Source organism: Sinocyclocheilus anshuiensis, unplaced genomic scaffold (assembly GCF_001515605.1).
Source record: "Sinocyclocheilus anshuiensis isolate Anshui unplaced genomic scaffold, SAMN03320099.WGS_v1.1 scaffold2038, whole genome shotgun sequence".
NCBI classification, from domain to species: Eukaryota; Metazoa; Chordata; class Actinopteri; order Cypriniformes; family Cyprinidae; genus Sinocyclocheilus; species Sinocyclocheilus anshuiensis.
Genome location: NW_015547765.1, coordinates 618,725 through 645,165, shown reverse-complemented (window position 1 = coordinate 645,165; position 26,441 = coordinate 618,725). Strand labels below are relative to the sequence as shown.

The following is a 26,441-nucleotide window of genomic DNA, read 5'->3' as shown; positions in this document are numbered from 1 at the left end:
AAAAAAAAAAAAACACTGGGTGGATTTTTATCATTATAGGGTGGTTGTGTACACACACTGCCAACACACATTTCAGTTCAAACAACTTGTAAAAGTGCATGTAGCATCCTATGACCCCTTTAATGCTAAAGTGGTACACGTCAGTTTCATGGGATTATGGATGCTAATTTAAAATGAATTGTGTCCTATTGCCACAAGTAATGTTTTCCGCACAGCTCCTTGTGCCTTAGCTACTTTCTGCCTTCCCTTCTCACATGAACTGCTATCTGTCTGTCTGCCCAAGAGAAATTCTCCTCACCTGCTAGAAGCCAAAAGTGAAGGAGGGATGAATGTCAATGTTAATAGCACCATACAGAGGTCAATAGTGAAATAAAAATAAATAGATATATACCTACATACAAAAAAATATCAAATGCCCCTGCTTGGTTATATACATATAATATATATAAAATATAATATATTTATTATATTTTTTAAATTCTAAATGTATTTATAATTTGTTTTATATAAAATAATAAATAATACATTTAAATGTATTTTATATAATATGTCATTCAATATATATGCAATAATTATCTTAAATAATATATGCAATAAAATCAGTATATACATATATAAAATAAATAAGTAAATAAATTGCACAGGAAAAGACTGGAAATCACTGTGCAGTTTATCATATGTGTGTGTGTGCGTTTATGCGGTAAGTATTTCACATCAGTTAGTTGAGACGACAGGATTGAGTGCCACTTTCCGAGGTGCCAAAGAGAAACTGCTGAGAGTTGACAAGCACACACAGTCATTCACATTACTGTCCATATGGCAGGCTGCACTGTGACCAACATTGTAAAAGTCACAAAACATCAAATATACACAATAATAAAAAAGCAAAACTCAGCCCAACACAGGGCCTCCGATTATCAAGCCATATATCCACAGACCCGACACTGTCATAGCGTGTGGAGATGGTTGTGGTCCCCCACCTTGACTGCCACCAGATAGAGGAAACTAATAAATTTGGTTTCACTAAGAACAAAAGGGGAAGCAAGATGTACATTGGTTAAAGCTCAAGTACATACTGTACTAAATAACCTTGAGAAGCACTGTGAGATTGGTGATTTATCTGCGAAGAGAGAAAGAAGCTGAGGGAGGAATGCTAGTATACAGTAGCTATTGAAAGTGATTTATGGGACGAGGGACATCTGAAACCCAGTTGGTTTGATATAGGTGTTCTTATTAATACAGTGTTACATTACGGGGGATCACGCAGGGCTATGTATACCCACCATGCACTGGTGTTGTGTGTAAACATGTGTAAGGAGGTTCTCCCTGTCTTTCGTCAACTGTCTTAAGTATGCGTTAAGTATGAGTGAAACCCATCCCGGGTCTTTTTCGGTGGGGGCACGTGGCTCAGTCATCGTAAATCTCGGACAAAGATATTTCAACACCAGGGCGACGACAGGAACCTGGAGATATCATTTATGGCATGTTGCATTCCACTCAGAAAGTATGAATTTCCAACAACCATTTGGGGAAAAAAGACAATTGAATGTTACCTCATGTCACACTAGAACTCTGATGTCACCAACATGTAGGTGTATGATGTCACATGTTCCGAATTTGGCAAAAAGCATTTTACTTGATTGACAGCCATTCTTAAGTATTCATGTATTCTATACAAAACAGATAAATTGATAAAAAATAAAAAACATAAATCACATAATAGTAGATATTTTACCATGTGCTCAGCATATTTGCTATATGTTGTGGGACTGTGCTTGTTCTTGTGGTTGTGTAGTATAGACCAATTTCAGTGTTTGCAAACAGTGATGACATTTTTTGTGGGCGGAGCCTATCTGGTGGCAGAAAATGCCAGTTTTAACGTAGCAGTCTATGCAAGCCATGGAATAAAAAAGGACATTTTGAGTTTATATTTTTATATTTAAATTCCGAGAATATATCTGGTAATTCTGGTAAGAAAAATCAACTCGTCATTCTCTCTTTTTCATTTGGCTAAGTTTATAATACCACACTTCTGGCTTTTTTTCCTCAGAATTGACAAACTCGCAATTGTTGAGTTGAATTAAGTTATAAAGTTCGAACTAGGAGATAAACTTACATTTGCAAGAAAAAACAAGTCAGAATTGTGAGTTAAAATAGGTAAATGTTATGTAAAATGTTATATGTTTAAATAGTATTTCATGCTTTAACTGTAGGGCTAATACGAATTTTGAGATAAAAACTCAGAATTGAAAGAAAATAGTCACAATTGTGAGATAAAATTATCTTTTTTATTTTTTGTCCCATAGCGGAAACAAGCTTCAATTTATCTCTCTTGAAGAAAATTGTTCAGCCAAATAGATTTGTGTTTATATTCAGTCACATTCCCAAAGCCGCTGCCGTTTCATAAAATTACAACAAAAATCAGAACAGCTGATGAAAACATGTAACAAACGTATTTTCTTTTCTGGGTGACAAACAGGTGTCAGAAAGGGGAGTTGCATACAGGTCTTTGTGTACTGGGGTATTTCTGATTTTCTATAAGTGCCACCTACTGTCTGAGCATGAAATTACAATTTCATTCAGGTCATCTGCTGTTTTTTACTCATTGGTCTGAACAAATAGCATGCAAAAATTGGACCCGATTTTTGTACCAAATATTCACGCTGGTGTGAACAGGCCTTGAGCAGGCCTTTTGTGCTTCATTTCAGAGGTGGTTGGTTTTGTTAAACATCTAGAAGTCTTGACAAACATTGTCTATCAAGAAAATGAATGGGAAAAAAAACAAAACAAAGTCACCGAATAAGTGGGCGATTGCCATTGAGCTCCATTGGACTCAATTGGTAGTCATTTGAATTGTGAGTCACGCCTTCTGTGGTGTGCTGAGTTGCTGTCTAGGAGGAGCATTTCAAATCGGTCAACTATTTCCATTTCAGTTAGGATGTAGGCAGTAGACAGCAAGGCAGTTCACTAGGGTTTGTAATAGAGCTTTAGAAGCTGAAGACAGAGAAGCAGACAGAGATTTACTGTGAGGACACAAGAAGTTAAATGGGACCTGATTATTAATAGTAGCATTTGATTCGCTAGTGCCACCAAGAAAGTGATCTCACACACACACGTACACACGCACACAATCCTTCATTCTCCTGCGTGTTGTGTTATGACCCAGTCTATCCTGAAATAGACATAGGGTAAGCCAGAGTATATAAGACGCCTGGTGGATCCCCATCTCTCACCTCTGGCTCTCTCTCCAAGTCTCTCCTCCAGCTTTCCCTTCACGCAGGTAAGGTTAGAGTTTAGGCATATCATTTCTTCTGAGAATTTCCTAAAAAAATGGACATAAATGAAACAACTGAAGTGAGATTAAAGAGGTATATAAAATGATAATGTGGATAGCGTAACTTGGATAATTTGGTCTTGAAAGAATCTGATGAGAAATGTTTGCGTTCGTATTGAGATCTCTGAGTTTTTGATTGGAAACTGATATCTTGGAACATCTAAGCACGTTTGAGAACTTTTGTAAAGCTTTAGAGAAAACTCTTCAGTAAAAATCTCCATTCTCATTCCTGTCAAGAAGCATTTTTTCTTTTTAATGGGTTGTTTGCATAATCTGGCTTACAGTGTAACCACACTCTTTAAAATAAAGGTTCCAAAAGTAGGTTTTTGAAGTTGTTCCATTTTTGGTTCCTCAAAGAAAAGTTCTGTAAACCGTTATTTATAGAACCATTTTCCTACTGGGAATAACATTTTAAAAATCCACAAGAAACTTTGTTTCCATAAAGAGCCTTTGGTGCAATGGAATGGTTCCATGGATGTTAAAAGTTCTTCATGGAACCATAGATGCCAATAAAGAACCTTTACTCTTAAGAGTGCAAAAGCAGCCACTGTAAAAATTAAAAGATACTTTAGGGACTATTTGGGGTTACTCAGATCTGAACCTTCTAGAGAACCTCTAGACCCTTTTGAAGGTTCCACAAATATCCTAATGGTGTTCTTTAGGAACTTCACTACATATATTCAATTGACCATTCTTGCAGGAACTTGTGCGTTTTGCAGGTTCCTCAAAGAATTGACCTTCTCCAGATGGTTCCATTGGTGTGACCCCAAATGGTGCATCAGTTATATTTATTTTTACACTGTAAATTGAGCTTGTGACTTTTTAGACCACTGTTTGTCAGAAAGGCCAAAATCCAAATAGTCAATATTTTGACAGTCATTGTGCATTAGAACTTTATGCGTGATTTATATCTATTTGTAGTTGTCATTGGTGAAGTTACTGTGGCAGCTGAATAAATAGTTGCATAGAGCTCGTAAACACCTACTGCGCAAGGAAGAATCGTTAAGAAAACACCATCTCATCTGTCATGCCATATATTTTTACATTTGAATTATCTTCGTTTGTTGTACTAGAATTGGCTAGCTAATGGTTTCTTTTAGTATTCGGTTATTTCTTGTGGTCTCAGCATGACAGTTTTAGGATGAGGTTTTTGTAAAGTGTAAAGTTGAAGTGTAAAGACTGGTTCAACATCTGGTTTTAAACACCTGGCTCTGATTGGTGAAGTTTGTGAAGTGTTAGATGAGGTTAAGCAGTCAGATCTCTCTTTTGCGTCACAACGGAGACACCTCAAATGTCACTTCACTTTATAATCTGTGATCTCACTCCCCCCCACACATATATAGTCTAAACTACAGAAGGATAGAGTTTCTCAAGAGGGCAAATACATTCTTCTCCGAAGGCCTTTCTACCCAACCCAATACACTTGGATGAAACATACCTCAACTTAAATAGACAAACATACAAACACATACACAGCTGTCATGCCTTGCGCATGCCACCTTTGCAACGTATGAATGCTGTAAAGTTATTTAAGGGCGACAGGAACTCTTGCAATCATGAGAGGCTGAGATGAGAGCAATCGAATCTGTTCTCTTGGCAGCGGAGCTCATTGTTGGTTAGTGTTCATTACAGCAGTTGCCTGAGCTTGGACACTAATGGATCTAATAGTAAGCTGATACAGCAGGAGGATTTGGTTTAACATCAGTACCTTTGGACTAGTAACTGCCATTTGCCATTTGGATATTAACAGGAGAATCAAATTAACTTGAGAATCAAGATTTCTTGACTAAATTTGCTGTATCAATATGTAAATTTGAAACAAAAACTATCTAAATCCTTTTGTAAATATCAGTTTCTTTAATGCAATTTCAATTTTCAAAACCTGCATGTAGTTGTAAAACTTTTAGTTAAAGAAAAGGCTAGCCATCTCAGAGGTGAAAGGCATGACTAATATAAACAAGACAACACAATAAAATTAGCAGTGGATTAAAGACATGACTGTAAAATCCCTAGCAATAAAAATAAACTCAACCCACTTCCATTTCATAAGTCTACTATTGCATAAGTGTACTGTGTTATGTAAATCACATGCATATATTGCGAAACAAAATGTAATGAATTAGATAATAGTTTTGCTGGCATTTAACTGCAACTGAAAAAAAAAGAAAAGAAAAAAAAGACTAAATTGCTGTTTTTCAGTCTGGGTCCCTGTGCTGCTCAAAGTCTGCTGGGAAATCCTGTAGGGTTGATTCACACACACACATACACTCACACACACACTTCGGCATCCATTTAATTTATATCAGTTATTATCACCTAATATTCCTCTGTCTCTTTCTCTGGCTCTTCTAGCTGTCAAGATGGCCATGAAAAACCTTTTGAAAGAAGACGATATCAAGAAAGCCCTTGATCTGTTCAAAGGTGAGTTTAGTAATAAATAATAATTGCTAACACTTTCAAGTTTCATTTGTTAACATTAGTTAGAGAGATAGTTCACCCAAAAATGAAAACTACCCCATGAGTTACTCACCCTCAAGCCATCCTAGGTGTATATGACTTTCTTCTTTCAGACGAATACAATCGGAGTTATATAAAAAAAATGGCCTGGCTCTTCCATGCTTTATAATGGCAGTGAATGGGGGTCGAGATTTTGAAGCCCAAAAAAGCGCATCCATCCATCATAAAAAGGGCTCCACACGGCTCCTGGGGGTTAATAAAGGCCTTCTGAAGCGAATAGATGGATTTGTGTAAGAAAAATATCTATATTAAAACTTTATAAAACGCAATTTCTAGCTTCCGCTGTCGTGAGCGTGGCGTTCCAGTGGATGACGTAGGACGGTGTAGCGTAAGCTCCAGTGAGAAGTGACGAAAACCGAAGCGCAGAGGAGAGAGCAAAACACCGGTCCTGAATTAGAAGTACAAAATAAGGATTTGTAAAGAACAATATGGAGGATTTTGATATCTAAGCCGAAAGGAGAGTGGTTTTCCTTTGCTGTAAACAAAACTTGGTTTTCGCAAGACTAGCATATTCTCAGCAGAGCTTATGCTAAGCCTATGTCCTACGTCATCCGCTAAAATGTCACTCTCTCATGAACCATTGACTATACATACTTTTTTCCATACTATGGAAGTCAGTGGTTACCTACACCTGCAACCAACATTCTTCAAAATACCTTTTTTTAGGCTCAACAGTAGAAAAAAAATCATGATTAGTTTGAAGAAATAATGTTGACAATTTTCATTTCATTGGGTGAACTATGCTTTTACATGAAATAACAATGAATATACTTTTAAAAATATGTATTATGTTAATTTCAAACTTTACTAATACATTATTAAAATCAAAGCTAAGTTGAATAAATATTATAATAAATGTATTGCCCATTGTTAGTTAATGCATTAACTAATGTTAACTAATAGGGCCTTATTGTAAAGTTACCATAATTATATGACATTATGTAGGCCTATTCTAATATATATTTTTTAATTATAATAATTACACGATATTAGGAATTTTCATGTTCCAAGAATGGTAGGCTACAGGACACGCAGTCGATTATTACAGAAAATGATATCAGTCCCTCAGATTTTAAAGACTAACATATAAACTTACAATCCAAGTCTATTGGGTCAAGACATTCTGGGAGGTTTCAAGTAGAAATGTGAAGCTCCTATTTTTGTTAAAGCACTGATGTTAAATCTTCTACACACACACACACACACACACACACACACACACACACAAGTTTGTTATTTGAGCTGTAAAGTCTAATTTGTCCTTTTATTAGTGGGACTATTGTTTAGGCGGATAAACATCTGGTTATGTGATGTAATTCCTGTGGTTTACTAATGTAACAATTAAAATATGCCACAACTATCTTTCTGGTTTAATGCTGAAGTTAATGTTTATCGACTTTACATGTTCAATATTGAGTCATGAGATGTTATTTACGTTTCTACGCTATACTTTCCAAACAGTGTGTATTTAATCGGGCAATACCCCAAACTTACTGTGCCTTACTATACACGTCTAATTTGGATAGTTTTTACGAACTGAGGGTCGAGTCGCTATTGTTTTCTGTGGTCGGCAGTGCAATGTCACACTTCATCTGAAGTGTCTTTCTCATAAACAGCTGCGGACAGCTTCGACCACAAGAAGTTCTTTGACGTGGTGGGACTGAAGGCTCTGTCTGCTGAAAACGTGAAGTTGGTCTTCAAAGCTCTGGATGTGGACGCCAGCGGCTTCATCGAGGAGGAGGAGCTAATGTGAGAGACGCTTTACAAGCGGCTGTATGGTTTTACATTCGTGCCAACTCTCTCGGAATAAAATCCTTTGCGCAACAGCCATAAATTTGTTTTATTCTCGTGTCATTTGGCCCGTCTTCAGAGCTGGTGTCTCATTCTGCCTTTATAACTGTCTCCTGTTGGCCTCAAGGACACAGAACAACCGCGAGCGATTCCCGTTTGCATTGATTGGCTCTATATATCTCCTCTGGCAGCCTCCTTGCCCGCTATTATTAATTATCAGTACATGACTGTCCATCATTGGCCAACAGCAGGGAAGCGCGGGGTTGCCAGATTGAGAAAAAGACAAGACTTCAGCAGAGAGCCATCAGGGGAGACCTATTTTGTAATACAACTCACAGATTGTGGTTTTTAATAGTAATGGATATCTAATTAAGTAAATTAGTTAAGTTACTTAAGTTAAAACGATTATCATTATTGACTCACCCACAAGTTGTTCCAAACATGTGTGAGTCTCTTTCTTCTGTTGAACACAAAAGAAGATACTTTCAAAAATGTTAACAAACAGTTGATGGTAGCCATTGACTTCCAAAGTATTTTTCCCCCATACTATGGAAGTAAATGGCTTCAGTCAACTGCCTGGTTACCAACATTCTTCGAATTATATATATTTTTGTGCGTGTTCAACAAAGAAACTCACACAGGTTTGGAACAATTGTAGGTGTCAATGATTACAGAATCTTAATTTTTAGATGAACTACTTTAAACCGCTCGAAAGTGAGTTGAAACAATTTTTTGTGGGGATCAATGTTTAACTCGCACACTAGAAAGGTTTTTGAATTATATTATCATATTTAGTCACTTGGCTGTTGTGCCCAAGCTGTGATCTGGGTTGCCAGATTGAGGTTTATCCCTTCTCTTGGACAGGTTTGTGCTGAAGGGCTTTTCTGCAGATGGCAGAGATCTCACCGATAAGGAGACCAAAGCATTCCTTGCTGCTGCGGACAAGGATGGAGATGGGAAAATTGGCATAGATGGTGAGAAATCTAATGCTCTTAAAGGAGCAGTACCTCTTTAAATTATAATACACTGTGCCCCATGTTTGTTCTAAAAATTAAGAATTTTTTCTTAAGTGACAAAAAATAGAATTTAATCCACAATCACCTGCAATTTTCTTTCAGAATTTGAAGCTTTGGTGCACGAGTAAATCGGCAATATTTGGCAACCCTTTACACCACTACTCTCCTGTGAATACCTACAGCCAATCATAGTGTATGCCTCTACACATCCTGCCACGAGCCAGGAGCAGAACCGCCTCTTTTACCACATTTATTTATTTACCTTTTCTTTTTTTTATATACAAACTCTGTATATTTTAGTTAGCAAACCATGTCTCTCATAGAAACCTGGAGATTCCTGTACTGCTTTAACCTCCCATCTCTTCTTTTTTGTTTATTTTGGCACGTTTCTCTGTTTATGCCTCAAAATGCTCTTTTCTTCTTCTTATCTCGCTCCATCTGTCTTCCCTTCCCTTTTTCGCTCCTCTCTTGTGATAGAGCCACTGAACACGATGAACACATGAAGAGAAGGATGAGACGAAATGAGAGAAAAAAATATTTAAGAGAGATAAAATAAAGCCATGCTTTGAGAAAAAATACTGCAGTTTTCATTTATTTCATTGACTCATCTAGTGCAGAGTGATAGTATCATATTCTTGTAGTATTAAAAACGTAATAATAATAACAATTAAAAAGCTATTATTTGCTAAAATTGGTGCAAACTTTTCCAACTGGGGCTTACAATTAAATTGATTTCATAAGTGCACCAATAGCTTTAGGGAATTTATGCACAAGAAACGTTATGATTAATTGCATTTTTTGTGTATATTTTTCTTTTCAATTAGTCACAGGAAATTAAGGCATGAAATTGAGAGCCCTAAAAAAAACAAACTGTAAATAATAATGCTCACCTCGTCAATCACAATCACACACAATTAATATACAGGATTTGTTTCTTTGTAATAAATAAATACTTAAACACTTAAACACAAAAACCTTTTGTAAAATTTGTGCTAAACCTATTAAAAAACGCTCACAAAATCGTGTACATATTATATCTATCAAATACACAACATTCAGACACAAATATATAGAAACAAATAGTAATCAGACTTAACACCATAAAACAACACAAGTCAGTTTTGTTTTTATGCCTACTTTAACCCTCTCCCTTTTTTAAGTGTTGATGTGTAAATGTAGAAACTCATGGGTTGTCATCAATCTGATATCATAAAGCTGTTCTGTAACTTTTGGCCTTTTTGGAGGATTTTTTTACAGTATGTCTAATTTCATTTCTCATGATATAACCTCTTCAAATGATTTAGGTCACTAAATTCAGCTGAAAGAAGGAGTGACACTATACAGCTGGACATAGCCATTCAAATTAAATAAATACTAATTTAGTTGAAAAAGTGCATTTCAATCAAGTTTCCATTCTAATATTAAAGTTGACAAATTGAGTTTGACATTTAGTAGACTCTGAACCAGTCAGAGTGTAGGTGATGTTTGTTTGTTTTTTGCGGTAGTTACTGTCAGTGGATTCGTGGTGCTGATTTGTCATTGGTGACTGTGGGACGGAGCTTCACGGTGGCAAAAGGATTAGATCCTCTAGAAAACAGGAAGAAAACAGACAATTAAGCACATCTGCCCCCAAACTGTAATGATAGTACTGCAATCAATCAATCAATAAACAGTCATTACTGTAATTTTCTTACAATAACAATGCAATATTTGATTTAAATCAGTATTTTATTGAAATACTACCATGGCATTTTGAAACATACATATTCCATTGAAGAACTATATATAGTTTGTTTATTTACTAATTTATTTAAAATGTGCATTACTTGTCATAAAAACTCATTTCAGTAATGATCTAGTTTTCTGTTGAAAATGAAATCTCCAAGACTCCAGGTGTGTAATACCTGGGGAAAAGCGGGTGCTCTGATGGTTGTCCATGAGTAGTTGGCCTCTGCAAACATTGAGAAGGTTTTATGATAACACTCAGATTCACATAAAATACATCTAAGACTTCATTAATAGCCTCGAGATGAAGCCTCAACAAGAACCTGAATCTGAACGAAACACCAAATTATTTTCCGAATCAACATATAGCGTATTCCATATAAACATTTCAGTTTGGTATGGAAGCCCATTTGTGCCACTGAATAAAAATAAAACAAGGTAATTGCGACTTTTTATTTCACAATTCGGACTTTTTTTTCCTCGCAATTGCAAGTTCACATCTCACAATTCTGACTTTTTTTTTTTTTTTTTTAAGAATTGCGTAATATTCACTCGCAATTCTGACTTTTTTTTTCTTGAGTTATAAAATCAGACCTGTGGGATATAAACTTGTAATTGCGAGAAATACAGTCAGAATTCAAGATATAAACTGCAGGTGCATATTTTACAATTCTGAGAAAATCACAATTGCAAGATGCAAACTCGCAATTGCGAGAAAAAAGTCAGAATTGTGAGATAAAAAGTCGCAACTAAACTTTTTATTTTTTATTCAGTGGTTGAAACTGGCTTCCATAGTTTGGTGTCTGATGCCTTTTTAAAAAGCAGTTCCTATGTTTTCGTCATGAGAACTGTTAGATAAACTATTATCTAACATAAAATGAACCCAGCAAAGTAGCTAGTTTTAAACACGTTTTACATCATGAATTTAAAATTTTGCTGACATTTTGACCTTACAATGAAAGAAATCTCATACAAATTTAGCCTCTGATGGAAATCTACAGTGTGGATTCAACACTTACCTCAGAGTTTGATTCGGTCTTTCGCTCAGGCAAAGGAGAGTTTGGTAGGAGCGGAGCTGGAGGAGGGAGTTCATTATAATTTTTATGCTCTAATTTGCTCTCAAAATGAGACACCGCCCTTCTGTCCGGGAGGGGAGATATTGGTCGAATATCAGCTGATCCACGGCGAAGCGGTGCGGCTGGGGGCAGAATCTCATGGTAAGTTTTTTGGCTAGTCTTGACCTCGTTGTTAGACTCCGCCTTCTTTTCAGGGAGGGGAGAGATTGGGCGAAAATCAGCCGACGCGCGACGCATATATACCACTGGGGACGGGATTTCACTGTAGCCCTGGGTATCTGAATATTCTGATTGGCTGGTTGGCTCCAGGAGGTTGTTCATGCTGTGGCTTCGGTGCGACGTGCTACTAAACACATCAAGACGTTAACATCAAATCTGATCAGTTTTTAAGTAGTTACAACTCATACTCAACTTTACCTTGAGCCCAAAGGTAAAAAGTCTTCAGTGGATGCCACATAGGCAGCAGGAAACCAGCCTTGACTAAAAAGAAACAAAAAACAATAGTAAAGCAATGGTAAGTGTAACCGCACCTTTAGCCATGGAACTGACAGTAGACACTCTCACCGGAGGCTTGAGTCATGGCGTCCATACAGCCAACCGTTGCGTGGCTCTGGTATGAGCACAGTCACGATGTCACCACGGGAAAATGGCAGCAGGACTGGATTGGATGAAGCAGGATGGGACACAATGGCCCTCATTGAGCGGCCGCCACCTAGACCCAAAGACTCGCCCACGGAGCTGGAGCGGGAACGACTTGGGAGAGGAGACGGGGCTGCGAAGAGGTTTAAACAGAGAAGTCAATCTTAACAAAACATTAGGGTAAATTACACACTGACTTGAACTTTTATAGAGTCAAAGTTAGGACTTGAGTCTCCAGACCTCTAGAGGGCACTCTGCCCAGCGGCTCACGGTCCATTTCTCGGTCTCCAGTCTGCAGCAGAGAGCCCAGAGAGCTCTTTAACTGCAACAAACATTCAAGACAGATCTAAATCTTAGGGTTACCAAGCTTCTAAACGACACTCGAAAGAGTAAAATACGACTAAAAATAGATTTTGCAGAGTAAATGTAAAGTTCTGACTATGGGATCCTCATCACACTTTTAAAATCAGGTTAAATTATTAGAGTTTGTTGAAGTATTGAGATTGCAACGTGTTAATGACAGACTATTATAATCAGCTGATATTATTAGAGTTTGAATTATTATGTTAGCTTAGCAACACGTTAACTTCAGATTCGATTAAAATGAGTTGAGATTGTTAAGGGTTTGTTGACGTATTGAGACGTTAGCTTAGCAACATGCTAATGTCAGACTTTCAGAATCAGCTGAAGTTTTTAGAGTTTGTTATGGGGTAAGTACTGGGGTGGTAGCTTAGCAACATGCTAATGTCAAACTCTATTAGAATCAGTTAAGATTTTTAGACTGTTACAGTATTGAGATTTTAGCTTAGCAATATGCTAACATCAAACTCTATTAGAAAAACTGAGAGTTTGTTAAATCTTAGTCTTAAACAGGCTTCTAAACAACACTCAAAAAAAAAATAAGACTATAAAAATTTTGCAGAGTCAAAAGGAAAGTAATTTTTATTGGCTGGGAACGTCAAAAAAAAAAAAAAAAGCAATCTTGTAGTTTAGACAAACAAAACTTAAAAAAATATGTCCAGTATTTGAAATTAACAAAATGTCCTCCTTGCAATCTCCTAGTAATATGTAGAAAATCACTTCACCTCCACCAAAAACAAGTTGTGTATTGCAAATGACATTTCACGACTTTAAATGATGCAAAAAAACTATTTCATGGCTTGTAAATTCACCCACAATTGACAGATGTGATAAAAAGTTAATTTTGGACCTTGTATGCCACACAAAGCTATCCATCTGTTCCATTATGTGATTGTGGAAATGTCTGGGCTCGGCAGTTAGCCTAAAACAGCACGGAAAAGTGGGGGAATATGGATAGATGAGCAGTTACTCTTCATTCCCATCATTCCTGTGTCACCTGAGATTCTTGATCTAATGGAGTGGGTGTTCGAGGTCTGGAACTTCTGCTCTCACTGACTTTTTCTTTCCAACCATCTGCTCTCTGCTGGAGAGATACTCCCGTCTGTCAACACACAGAAAGATGGTTGTGCAGTGGGCTGATAAGGTTTGTATGGAACTAGAAAGAGGATCTATATGACTGAGTGCACACTGCTAATGAACTCCAATGGAAAGCAGCTGTACCTTGTTGATAAGGTATAGTAGTGACTGTGTAAGTCCACAATGTTTTTCAGCAAGGAAACGATATCTCCTTTCTTCCTCTTTGAGAATTTCATGCTGGCTCTGCCTCAGGTACTGCATGTACTCACTGCCCTCCTGCATACACACAAACACATGCACTGAGACACAGGCTCTGTTCCAAAACATAGTGAGCTTCACTGTCGTCACTCACAGTGGCAGTTGCCACATTGCGTAAAAAGTTGAACTCAGCTGTGTCATATTGCCAAAGGTAGTTTTTGCGTATGTTGCCTCAAATTGTAATTTGCGTTTCTGCCACAGATTTGCGATATTTTATAAATGTTAATAAAAGAACTATTGCGAAATGATGGCATTTCCATTAAGTGATGTTATGAGACTAAAACGTAATTCTTTAGATTATTGAGCTGAGTTTGTTAGAGTAATGAGCAACAAATGGCTATTGGACTGAACTGAGTTTCTTAGGATGATGATGATACACGGGGCAACTTTTTGAGCAATTTTGCCAGGCAACTTTTTTTGAGCAATGTTGCTTGGGCACTTTACCATTGAAAATGGGTAACAAATTTCTATCTGGATACTTTAGATTGGTCGTGGTCCCTGTGTCTCATCCTGTGTATCATCAGCCTTAGAGTTTGTTAGAACATTGGTTGTTAGCTTAGCAACATGCTAACATCAGACTGTGTTATTTTTATTTATTTATTTTAAGATTCATTTTTTGCGTTATTTGCCTTTATTGTTATAGGACAGTGTAGAAGAGGCAGGAAGTGAAGTGGAAGAGAGGGGCTGGATCGGGAAAGGTCCTCGAGCCGGGATTCGAACTCAGGACGCCCGTAGCGCAACGACGCTTCATGTCAGAGTGTGCAGTCAAAGAAACAACAAAAAACGTGTTTTGTGTTTTCTGATACAAGACTTTTATTTTGAAAGACGTGCATTAAAGCTGTTGACACTTCTGTCAGACGCCAGAGAAAAACGTGTTGTCCTGATTCAGTATCTGCGGTCAGATGAGATGTTGTCAGGCTATATGTCACTGTCATTATTCTAACATTATTTTCCTAACTTGTTACGAAATTAAAAAAAGTGTCTCGCACTTTGGAAAAATGAACTTTCTTTCTCCTGTCAGCTGTTATATTTTGCTTGTTGCATGCGCTCTTCAATGGCATGTGCTAATGCAGTGGCGCGTGCAGTACAATGTCATAGTTATGATAGTAAATTATTATTTTTAAATTATTAAAATTTAAAATTATTAAATTTTTTAGGAATTAGGTCAAGGTAAAAAACGATTTGGTCTTCAAAAAGCCTTTTCCCAAAAGATACATCTTATTCATAATTACAGTGTTCAACATTCAACATTCCACATTTTTCAGTTACTTAAAGGGATAGTTCACCCAAAAATGAAAATTACCCCATGATTTACTCACCCTCAAGCCATCCTAGGTGCATATGACTTTCTTCTTTCAGACGGATACAATCAGAGATATATTAAAAAATATCCTGGCTCTTTATAATGGCAGTGAATGGGGGTCGATATTTTGAAGCCCAAAAAATGCATCTATCCATCATAAAAAGTGCTCCACATGGCTCCGGGGGGTTAATAAAGGGCTCCTGAAGCAAAGCAATGCATTTGTGTATGAAAAATATCCATATTTTAAACTCTGTAAACCATAATCTCTAGCTCCCGCTAGCTGTTGTATGCGCACTCACGAGAGAGTAGCGTTCCAGCGGATGACGTAGGCGTAGACCTTTATTAAACCCCCGGAGCTGTGTGTAATACATTTTATGTTGGATGGATGCACTTTATTTTCCTTCGAAGTCTCAATGCCCATTCACTGTCATTTTAAAGCTGTTAAAATGGCAGCCACGCAATCGTTTTCAAAAGTCTCCGTTTTGGTCCGTCTACACCGAAGCGCAACCCCGGAGTTTTCAAACTAAAACGTGGTCTGCAGCGTTTTTGAAAATCTCGGTTGTCGAGGGTCGAAAACGCTGGAGTCGTGTAAACGACAGGCGTAACCGTAGCAAAAGTTATGCGTTTTACAACAAAAACACACTAATGTAAATGTAGCCTAAGTGTATTAAGAGTTTCTCAGGGTATTTAAATGTTAGCTTAGCAAAATGCTAACATCAGATTATATTAGAATTAACTCAATATTTTAATTTGCACAAAAACACAGTACAAAACATGGATGAAAGTTATCATTTGGGTGTAAATGTTTCCTAACAATAATTCTGTACACAACATACAGAAAAAATAGTTATTTTCTTCCAGTGAAAAGTTAACTTCCAGTGAAAAATACTACCAATATATATATATATATATTTTTAATTTTCAAAGAGTTTGCGATTTCGGGCATCATGAGCAACAGCGACTACTAATAAGGTGCAAAAGAGCAGTGGCGTAATTTGACAACAACCACTGGCGTGAAGGCAGTAAAGATTACGTGATATGCCTTTTGATAAAGCTGCATACTACAATTGAATTAGCAACTAACAATACAGTGACATGGTGACCTTTAGTGATGTAATCCCTGTCAGTGCAAACACATCTGATGACATTCAATCACTGCTGAGTGCAATACTTGCCGAAAACTTTGTAGACAAGGGGAACATAAGACCGATGACATGGGTGACTTATCTACAAACCAAAATAACATCAACCCACAAATATGCATGCACATATGAATACATAAACTTACCAGCGAGTCTCTGAATGCACCACGTCTCAGCTGTCGCTCCAGTGCTGCAGCCTGATTTCTCACCTCTAATTCATACACTCTGCGGCTGCCCTACACATAAACACACAATATATCAGCTCATACTCATATATACACACACATCTCAATACATACCACATGGTTCCTGACTCACTTCGACGTATTCCTCATCCAGCTTCACATTCTTGTCCATGGCCTGCAGAACCTCCACATGGAACCAGCAAAACTAAAACAAGACCAGCAATGAATCCAGTTTATGAATCCAATCAGACGGAAAGACTTGAAAAACTATTTACTTACCACACCCTCCACTTCAGCCGTCAGCTTCCGCTGGGTCTCCGATATCTGAATCAACACGTCACCTGGGAGACCAACAAATAGCCTACATTAATTTAATAATTGATCATGAATACATATTTAATAAGTGCAGAAACGGAAGAGTGGGTTTTTGTAAATGGTGTTAATATCATGGGGATCGATCACCAGCTTTTGTGATTGTTCAGTCGGTTGGAAATAAATGAACTTTTCCACAACATTCTAATTTATTGAGATGCACCTGTAATGCAGTCAAACCGTAACAAACTAAGAGACCAGAAATAAGCAACTGAATTTGTTGATCATCTAGCATTAAAGGGATAGTTCACCAAAAATGTAAAATCTGTCATCTCTTGCTCACCTTCTTGTTCCAAACCTGTATGACTTTTTTTCTGCTGTGAAACACAAAATAAGATATTTTGAAGAATGTTTTGTTTTCGTCCGTATCAATGGGGTCCAAAACAACATTTTTGGACCCCATTGACTTTCAATGTATGGACAAAAATAAAAACACTGGAACATTTCTCAAAAATATCTTCTTTTGTGTTCCTCAGAATAAAGAAAGTCCTACAGGTTTGGAACAACACGGGGGTGAGAAAATTATGACAGAAGTTTCATTATTAATAACTTTGTTAAAGAAATATATTAAATATTACAGTGATTCAATTGAATTGGTAATGATTCTTGTAAATTAATTAACTAATCATTCTTATAATTACGAATATTTGTCAATTATAGTTAGGATTTATTATAATTAAAAATATCTATAATTCATTATACCTAATTATATTAATTCTGGAAATCTTGGAAGTTTTAAAAAGAAAAGTCCCAACATTTATCTTGTAGCTTGTCCAAAAAACATGGGACTTTTTAGTCTTTTATTAACATTATTATATGTGCATCGTAATGATGAGTGTAATGTGCTGAGGTGAATCAATGAATTTAAAGGGGTGAAAGAATGAGACCATGCATCAATAATTTAAGTCTCAATGCTCACATGGACACCTGATCTCTAACACACACACACACACACACACACACACACACACACACGTCTCTTCCCATCACATGCAGGTTTATATGCCTGTAGTAATTTTAAAGAGATAAAGACCCTTGTTTAATTCATGCTGTTCCATCTTTAAGCCTGTAAAACTTTTGTTCTGCTGTTCATCACTGCCATGGGGCTCTGAGCGTATGACTGGAATGAAAACTCATTACATGGACAGTGAGCCGAGGGTTTCGCTGTGCCAAATCTTGTGTTTTATGACAGAGGAGAGGAAGCATCTGCCACTGGACACCGTTTGCTGAAACATCTATTGTCTGAAGTACAAACAAGCTCTGATACAGCCAGAAAGTATAGATAAAAACTCGGTGGACATCTTGCTGCACAATCTGCCCAACTGGCATTGGTTTAGAGACGCAAAAACACACACATGTTGAGTCTTACCAAGTGATCTGGATGATAATGTGTTGAGAGCTTGCTCGCCCATCTTAGCAAGAGCGCTGAAGTAGGCCTCGCTGGTCAGAGCCAAAGCTTTGATACACACACAAACACACACACAAACATCATACATTTAGGCATTTTTCAGCATTTACTAATGATAATAGCAGCTAAAACCAGCCTTTGGTGGATTGCTTGTTTTCCAAGCTGGTATTTAATCTGACTAGCTCATAAGTGCTCCCTAAAACCATCAAAACAGACCAGAATATGGCAATCCACGCTGGGAGACCAGATGACAATCATATGCTGGCTTAAGCAAGGCTTTTTTTCAGCAGGGTTGGCATTTATTACGTGTCTTTTGAAGTTAAAAACAAACAAAAAAAAAAACAAACAAACAAACAAAAATAATAAAACACACACGCACACAAACAATTTTCACAAAAAAGAAAAACAAAAAAATTAACAAAATAAAAACTAAACTAAACAACTTAGACAAAACAAATTTAACAAAACAAAAACACAAATTTTCGCAAAACAAAAAACAAAACAAATTGTAATAAAACAACTAAACACACATTTTCACAAAACAAAAATCCACAGATTTAACAAACAAAAAACTGAAAAAAAAAACTAAGAACAAAATGTTTAACAAAAATTAACATAAAAGCGAATACATTTTAACAAAACAAAAAATGAAAAACAAACTAAAAAATTCCATTCATTTAATACAAAAAAAAATGAATAAAATAATAATAATAAAAATAAAAAACAAAGAACAAAACAAAAATAAAATAAAGGAAACAAAACAAAAAATAAACTAATTTTCACAAAATAAGCCCACAATAAAAAAAGAAAAAAAAAGTAACACAAAAATTAAACAAAAGAGTAAAGAGTAGAACAAGAAAGAGTAAAACAAAACTTCAATACATTTAATAAAAAAAAGTTCAATACACTTTTTGCAGTCTTTGTGTTTGAAAACAAACACACACTTTATGCTCACCTTGAAAAGCCTTGATGTAGCTGTTTCCTAAAGTAACCAGCTTTTGCAAGCCAGGATTAAACTGATCCATGAGGTTCTGAATAACCCAAAACAACACCATCATACTGTCAATATCAATGCTGGGGCATCAGAAATACAAGTTAGTGATACAGCAAATGTACAGTTAGCTAATGATCTCAAAATAAATGGCAATAAATAATGATTGGCTGAAAAATTGAAATTGACTCAATTCTATTTTACTAGTATGTTCAAAGTGACTGCAGAACAATACAAAAGACGTAAAACCAGCACAGATATGTTTGAAATCAATTGCATGGGACAACAATCAATAGTGGTTTTTTATATACAAATATTTGACCGCAGAACATCACGAGTGACCAATCGGAATCCAGTATTCCAGAGAGCCTGGTAATAACATTAATAATTAATGAGCATTGGCGTTTGATCTCAGCTTAAGTGAGAGTATCAGAAGACTCACATTATAAACACTCAAGGTTGATCTATGTAGAAGGTCACTGTTCGCACCAGACATCCTGTTTCTGTCGGAAAGTACACACTTAATGCTACACAAACCAACAATGACCATGTAAAAATCAACTTCAGAGAACATTATCAAAACATTTACAGTAAAACACTGAAGAGACTGCTTTACGTACCTGTGATAGTGAACGTTTTCGCGCTGTAGTTATTCTGTGTGTGCTGACACACTCTATTTATGTCTGTAATGGGTTTTTTCAGGTCTCTGTTAATGCCTATTATAGGGCGAGAAAGGGTGAGTAAAAGAGAGAGAGCGAGGAGTCCACATCTGATACGGCCTGGTGTTTTGAATTATTTACCTGTCCCATGACAGACCGTGGAGAAGGGCGGCCGTCTGACAGGCGAGGCAGGAGATAGATACACACTTGAACTGAGAGAACAGCTGTAGAAGTGACACTCAACTACAATCACAAGCACGGAAAACAACTCATTACTGCTCATTTTCATGCAGCAATGTGACTAAAAAGTTCTTGTATAAGTTTTTGTATAAAACGTTAAACAAATGAATGAAGTACAAAATTTAAGGTACTTCAAAGGTGACATATCATGAAAATCTGACTTTTCCAGGTTTTAAGTGCTATAATCAGGTCCCCAGTGCATCTACTAACCAAGGAAACGTGAAAAAGATTAACCCAGTAACTTTGTTTTGGGAAGACTTTTTCTGCAAGCGTCTGAGAAAACGAGCGTGTCTGATTTCGCTCCCCTAGTGACGTTGCAAAGGGATCTCATTATAATATTACCGCCCCTTAATCTGTAAGTTTCCACTCGAGGCACCGTCATTTTGATTTAGCAAGCGACAACGATCTGTGGAGTATTTTGAGCTGAAACGTCACAGACACATTCTGGGAACACCAGAGACTTATATTACATATTGTAAAAAGGGGCATAATATGTCTCCTTTACGTATTGAGTGTAAAATCATATTTACAGTAAAAAAATAATAATAATAATCTCATACATTTTTGACCAATAAATCTCTAAAACACTTCCAGTTGTACAGCAGAGCTTAAAAAAAGAGTAGTATACGAAATAATAACAATACTAAAACTTGAATAATAATAATACATTAAATAATTAACATTTCTTAGCTGATTAGATTATCATAAACCCTACTTATTACAATATACACACTGAAAAAGAAAGATATATATAAACACTTTTTCACTCTGAAATTTCTAGCAAATTTCACAATTAAGTACAAAGAAACCGTAACACATTGAATTAAACATGAAAATTTTACCATTTTTATTTCACATATACAAAATACCAGACCTAATCCCAGTTTGAATAATTATCTGTGCTTTTTATTTCAAGTTTATATCACTTAAGTAAAAGGTTTCAAATCAGTGCCATAGCAGCAGGTTATACGTATAAAGTGAATAAATGCTTATTTTGGTCTCTGAACAACAGATCTGTAGGTCCAGTGTCAAGTTATCACCACGTTTTTTTGTAGAAAAATTAACTGTAAATTTATCAATAAACCAAACAAAAATACAACAAGGCTAATGAGAAATACAAGAGGTTTTCAAGTTATACTTGATGCATATATGTTGTTAAAAACTTCAGTATATTATACATTATCTTAGTTCATCATTTCTACACTTCACAGACAGAGAATTTATCAGTTGCAGGCTTGCAGCTTAAAAATGTTCAAGTATGCAAGGTTACATATCGCAAATAACACACGAGAGACAGCACACAGAAACGCTATGAAGATCATTTCAAGTGTATAGATAAATGCATAACAAATAGTAAATGCAAGGAAGTACTCAGTATTCAATCACAGTGGCTATACTTTGACCCATGACTCTCACAAGAAAATTCCAGAAAAAGTGTCAATTTCTCTATAAATGTCACACATGATAAAATGAACGAAATGAATGGATATATTGATAAATAATGAGTAAAAACATTGCTTCAACGGAAGCACCTACTCACTTCCTTTTTAGTTCACCTTAATGCAAATGTCAAACATAGAACATGTTAACTGAGCAATTTAGCATATATAAAATGTAATGCAATATAAAAATATCTCGCAGTTCAAATATTGGCTTGGGTAGTGGAAGTTCCTATAAAATGACACTCTGAATCCTTCATGTATGTTGTTATACTGCATTAACCTTGGTCCAATTTGGTATTTATGACATATGGCGAAAGCATGTTATAATTAAATAGATATTTTTATGAATATTCTGCCTTTAAATAAATCGAACATGTCAGAACAACATACACACACTAATGTAAACAGATTCATTATTGCATATTAAGCCACCAAACCCTGTTGATCAGCCTCAGTCTGGAAGCTGTTGTCAGAGCTGCAGCAGCTGCTGGCAGAGGGTCTGTATGACATCTCTGTGCTCGTACAGGTACATCTGAGTCTCCCACAGCATGTCAACTAACACAGCGTCACTGACCTCATCCAGCATCACCTCCTGAGACAGCGGAGGACTCCACCTGAAGCACAAATGACATTAAATGTGAGAGGGAAGGGAGGGAGTGGAAGGAATGAAAGTGAATAAAGAAATGAAATTGAGTAATATGTATAAATGACAGGAAACAAAATGATAGGAGGAAAGAAAGAAGAAAAACAGGAAGGAAAGAAACAAAAGGTAGGGATAGAAGGGAAGAAATGAATGGAAGCATGGAATTAAGTGAAATCAAATGTAGGAATGAAGGAAGGAAATGATAGAAGGGAAGAAATTAATGGTGAAATTAAAAGTGAAAGGAAATAAGGAATTACAAATGAAATGAAACGATAAAAATGAGAAATGAAGAAAAATAAGGGAAATTAAAAGAGGGAAGGAAGGAAGGAAATAAAATTACACAACAAGGGAAAATTAAATGTGAAGGAAGAAATGATGGAAGGAAAGAAGGTAGGAAGAAAGGAATGAAGAAAAATGAAATGGAAAAACGAAGGAAATGATATAAAGAGGGAAGAAATGAGGTGAAATGAAGGAATAAATGAAAGGAAGGAAATGAAATAGAAGTAAATGATAGAAAGGGGCAAGAAATTAGGTGGAATTAGGTAGGAAAAAGGAAACAAGGACAGGGAGGAAAAAATGAAAGGTAGAAAGGAAGGAAGGAAAAGTAGGTAGGAAGGAGAGAAGAAAGGATATTGAAGGAAGGAAGGAAGGTTGGAAGCAAAAGGAAGGACGGGAAATGAAAGTTAGCAAAAAGGAAGGAAGAATGGAAAGAAGAAAAAAAAATAAAGAAAGAAAGGAAGGAAGGATGGATGGATGGAAGGAAGAAAGAACCAAAAAGAAGGGTAGGTATGATAAAAAGGTACAAAATGAAACAAAAGGAAGGATGGAAGGAAATACAATTACAGAACAAGGGACAATTAAATGTGAAGGAAGGAAAGAAGGTAGGAAGAAAGGAATGAAGAAAAATGAAATTAAAATGGAAGGACAAGAGGGAAGAAATGAGGTGAAATGAAGGAATAAATGAAACAAAGGAAGAAATGATAAAATGAAAGAAATAAAAGGTAGGAAGGAAGGAAATAAAATAGAAGTAAAGGGTAGGTAGGAAATTAAACAAAATGAAGGAGGGAAGGAGGGGAAGGACAGAAATGAAGGGTATTGTAGGAATGAAGAGAAAAAAATAAACGAAAGGGATAAAGAAGGGAACGAAAGAAGAAAACAAATGACGGGGAGGAAGAAAGGAAATTATAGAAAGAAGACATGAGGGAAGGAAGGAATGGACGGGAAAAATGAAAATAAAAAGAAACACAATGAAATGAAAAGAGACAGTGGAGACCGTGAGCCAGAAAAAAAAAATGATAGGGCATAACAATGCAGAAAAGAAGAGAGTAAAAAGACATGAAAGGACAGACAGAAGGGAGAGCATATCATTATTACCTCACAGAACAGAAAGATTGCAGAGATTTGCATAAGCCGTAACATAACCATTCAAATGAGGCTATGAATGAGGGTCATTTACTCACAACTGACCTGTGATAGTTTATATCGGCCATCTCACACCACGCTCGGGCTCGGTCCACTGCACACCCATCCGAGTCTGTACACTGACATCAAAAAATGCCACCAGCACAACAACCAACCATCACAAAAAAGTGCCTACAACAATGCTACTTCTAAACAAGTGACTGAAGGTTTTTGTGAAGTTTGTATATGTAAACTCACACAGTCCACAAGCATCTTGCCCAGTTCTCTGACACCAACAAAGCTCTTGGCCAGCTCCAGTGGATTGGAAGGCCTGAAAACGTCCACCGAGTTCACCGCCACCTGAGGAGGTTTACCAGTGCCCAATGAGACGACCACACCTAACCTGCACACCTCTGATTCACGGCCCTGATGGAGGGAGAAAAAGATGGCCGCTTAACTGGAATACATTTACACCATTTCAACAATGTCCAGAGGACTTTAGTCAGGCTTGACACTGCTTTTCATTTGAAGCAGAAAAGTAGTAGTCCGTTTAATAGACTGTAGTGTTAATGTAACCAATACTGGTCCTGGACGTCCAATGTCCTGCAGAATTTAGCTTCAACCAGCTAAAATAAACTTGTCTGGAAGTTTCTAGTAAGTTTGAAGACCTTCGTTAGCTGGTTCAGGTGTGTTTAATTAGGGCTGGAGTTAAATGTTGCAGGACAGTGGCCTTCCAGGAACAAGTTTGGACACCCCTGTTTAAAGCCCAAAGTATACTTCAGTTTTGACGTGAATGCTTAGCATATGCATGCAGCCAAACTCAACAAATACTCTTTTACTGCTTTTCCACTGGGGCTGGTGCCGGAGCCGGTGCTCGGCCAAGAGTGGCACTCGTTCAGAACCAGCTCATGTTTCCACCGGCAAGGAGCAGAATCCTCTCCGTCACCAACCTGTGACTGGAATCACTTGTTATCTCTTGCGGAAGGAGAGCGTTGGTTTCTTCTGCCGACCACGGCTTAGTTGACATGACGCTAAAAAAAAATGCCGGTTCAGAACCAGAATCTGGACATTGGCAAAGGATTTTTTAAAGTGGAAAAACGCAGCCCGGTTCCCAATTGGGCTCTAGTACCAGCCCCGATGGAAAAGTGGTAATAGTCAACTCCAGTTGATAGTGTGCACAAACACAGGCGACTGACATATGCGCACTAGAAAGTTTCATCCTTGTCCAGTGTCTGCACTATTTCTCTTCAGAAGTTACGACCGATAAAAATGTTTGTACTCTTTTAAACTAGAGTTGCGGGTATCTCTTGCCCCTCAAACAAGTGCTCGTCAACATGGCCGTCTATTGTTCTTGCTTCCCCAGTAGTTTGAGGTTGTACAGAGTAACTGTATTTTTTATACAGAGTAACTGTATAAATTTATTGCTAGTAAATACCAAAGTATATACTTTGGGCTTTGGGTCACATCTGATTTTTAAAACCCATTTGGACTAATCAACTGGATTTTTTTTTAGGATGTATGATTTCTCAGCTAAATTTTTTAATTATACTAACTAAAACCCATTGTATGAAATATTGGTGATATTGCAATGTCTATTGTTCTTGCTTCCCCAGTAGTTTGAGGTTGTACAGAGTAACTGTATTTTTTATACAGAGTAACTGTATAAATTTATTGCTAGTAAATACCAAAGTATATACTTTGGGCTTTGGGTCACATCTGATTTTTAAAACCCATTTGGAGTAATCAACTGTATTTTTTTTTAGGATGTATGATTTCTCAGCTAAATTTTTTAATTATACTAACTAAAACCCATGGTATGAAATATTGGTGATATTGCAATGAACCATGATGCATTCAATTACATTTCTTTAACAGGTAATTCTTATGACCAAATGTATGTATCAGACCTGTGCCTTCAGGGCTTTGTTGTACTGGTGTATTTCTGACATGGCATCTAGCGTTGGGTTATTGGCCAGCAGCCCTCCATCCAGAAAACGGCCCATTGGTCGAAAGTATGTAGGAGCAGCTCCACTGGAGCGGGCAGCACGCCAAACTAATTGCTCTGAGAGAAAGAGAATTTGACTGAGCGAGAGCACAAAAGAGAACCTAGAGTGCACAAGATGGTTAACCTCCCACAAACAAACTAACGACCCTTAGTTCCAACGTGAGGTACGACTGCGCACCAAACACCAAAACTGTGACCCCTCCATTCCACACACACACTCTCTCTGTCACACACACACCTTCATCCGTCACCTTCCTACGCTTTCTGGGGGGTCGAGTATATCCTACTACCAAAAGATCTTCGTCCTCCCATCCTGCAACAGTGACAATGAAGCTTTACGCATCATTTGAGTTTGAGGATAACTAAGAAACCCAGAGCGCGGCAACATGCTCATAAAGAGCGGGAGCATGAGTGTTTTCACCGGCACAAAGATAATTAGCAGAACGACATCCCAAGAACGAAAGCACACAAGAGATTTACCTCGCGGCACAGTAAGGGGTTGAAATGTGGCTGTAGATGTGTACGGAGGGTCTCTTTGCAGGGCTGGTGGGTCGTAATTACGAAACAGATGCAGTTCTCCAGGGTGTCTGTCTGCAAGAACGCTAGTCACAATTACTCTGAGAAAAACAGACAGAAGCTGTATTAAAAACATGCATTTTCTGAAGAATATGTGTGATGTTGGCTTGTGCCAAACTCACTGGCCTCATTCCAAATGGTACTAACCTGAAAGCTAAAATGGCGAATTGGGCCGCCTACAATCTTGCGGAATTAACGGATACATGTAAGTCCACAAGACCACAAGTTCACATGAAGTGTGCCATTTGAGACAGGACCAATGTTGCCAATTAGTATTTTGT

The 26,441-nt window shown here is 37.0% G+C and overlaps 3 protein-coding genes across 4 annotated transcripts in view; 1 reads left to right on the top strand and 2 right to left on the bottom strand.

The window, feature by feature from the left end:
* The window catches only part of LOC107704556 (parvalbumin-7-like), a 34,239-nt gene extending 25,005 nt beyond the window's left edge, over positions 1–9,234 (top strand). The window contains exons 1-5 of one of the 2 annotated variants that reach the window (XM_016507507.1): positions 3,185–3,280; positions 5,687–5,755; positions 7,468–7,600; positions 8,507–8,616; positions 8,761–9,234. In XM_016507507.1, coding sequence (XP_016362993.1) covers positions 5,695–5,755; positions 7,468–7,600; positions 8,507–8,616; positions 8,761–8,786 — 330 coding nt within the window. In that variant the 5' untranslated portion in view covers positions 3,185–3,280; positions 5,687–5,694 and the 3' untranslated portion in view covers positions 8,787–9,234. Of the gene's footprint in view, positions 1–3,184; positions 3,281–5,686; positions 5,756–7,467; positions 7,601–8,506; positions 8,617–8,760 lie in introns of those variants that run through there. The other variant, XM_016507508.1, reaches the window with a different exon arrangement.
* A 574-nt stretch (positions 9,235–9,808) lies between these two features.
* Positions 9,809–19,886, bottom strand: baiap2l2b (BAR/IMD domain containing adaptor protein 2 like 2b). The gene is made up of 15 exons (XM_016507509.1): positions 19,815–19,886; positions 19,637–19,697; positions 19,159–19,234; positions 18,165–18,251; positions 16,703–16,764; positions 16,557–16,628; positions 16,385–16,474; positions 13,680–13,811; positions 13,456–13,560; positions 12,339–12,420; positions 12,024–12,231; positions 11,877–11,939; positions 11,403–11,802; positions 10,563–10,609; positions 9,809–10,245 (listed from the first exon to the last, which is right to left on the bottom strand). Exons 2-15 carry the CDS (start codon positions 19,688–19,690, stop codon positions 10,170–10,172), a joined length of 1,554 nt encoding a protein of 517 aa, XP_016362995.1. The 5' UTR covers positions 19,691–19,697; positions 19,815–19,886; the 3' UTR covers positions 9,809–10,169.
* Positions 19,887–20,922: 1,036 nt separating this feature from the next.
* LOC107704553 (85/88 kDa calcium-independent phospholipase A2-like) overlaps positions 20,923–26,441 on the bottom strand; it is a 22,696-nt gene continuing 17,177 nt past the window's right edge. Inside the window, exons 13-18 of the mRNA XM_016507504.1 lie at positions 26,065–26,201; positions 25,823–25,897; positions 25,487–25,641; positions 23,838–24,005; positions 23,646–23,719; positions 20,923–22,149 (exon numbers count right to left, since the gene is read on the bottom strand). Of these exons, the coding sequence (XP_016362990.1) occupies positions 22,005–22,149; positions 23,646–23,719; positions 23,838–24,005; positions 25,487–25,641; positions 25,823–25,897; positions 26,065–26,201 (754 nt within the window). The 3' untranslated portion in view covers positions 20,923–22,004. The remainder of the gene's footprint in view (positions 22,150–23,645; positions 23,720–23,837; positions 24,006–25,486; positions 25,642–25,822; positions 25,898–26,064; positions 26,202–26,441) is intronic.

Coding starts and splice junctions, on each gene's coding strand:
- baiap2l2b (XM_016507509.1), bottom strand. CDS start 19,690: ATGTCTGGTGCGAACAGTGACCTTCTACATAGATCAACCTTGAGTGTT. Junction 16,765..18,164: donor ATTATCATCCAGATCACTTG/GTAAGACTCAAC, acceptor TTGGTCTCCCAG/GTGACGTGTTGATTCAGATA. Junction 10,246..10,562: donor GAGCACCCGCTTTTCCCCAG/GTATTACACACC, acceptor CCTGTTTTCTAG/AGGATCTAATCCTTTTGCCA.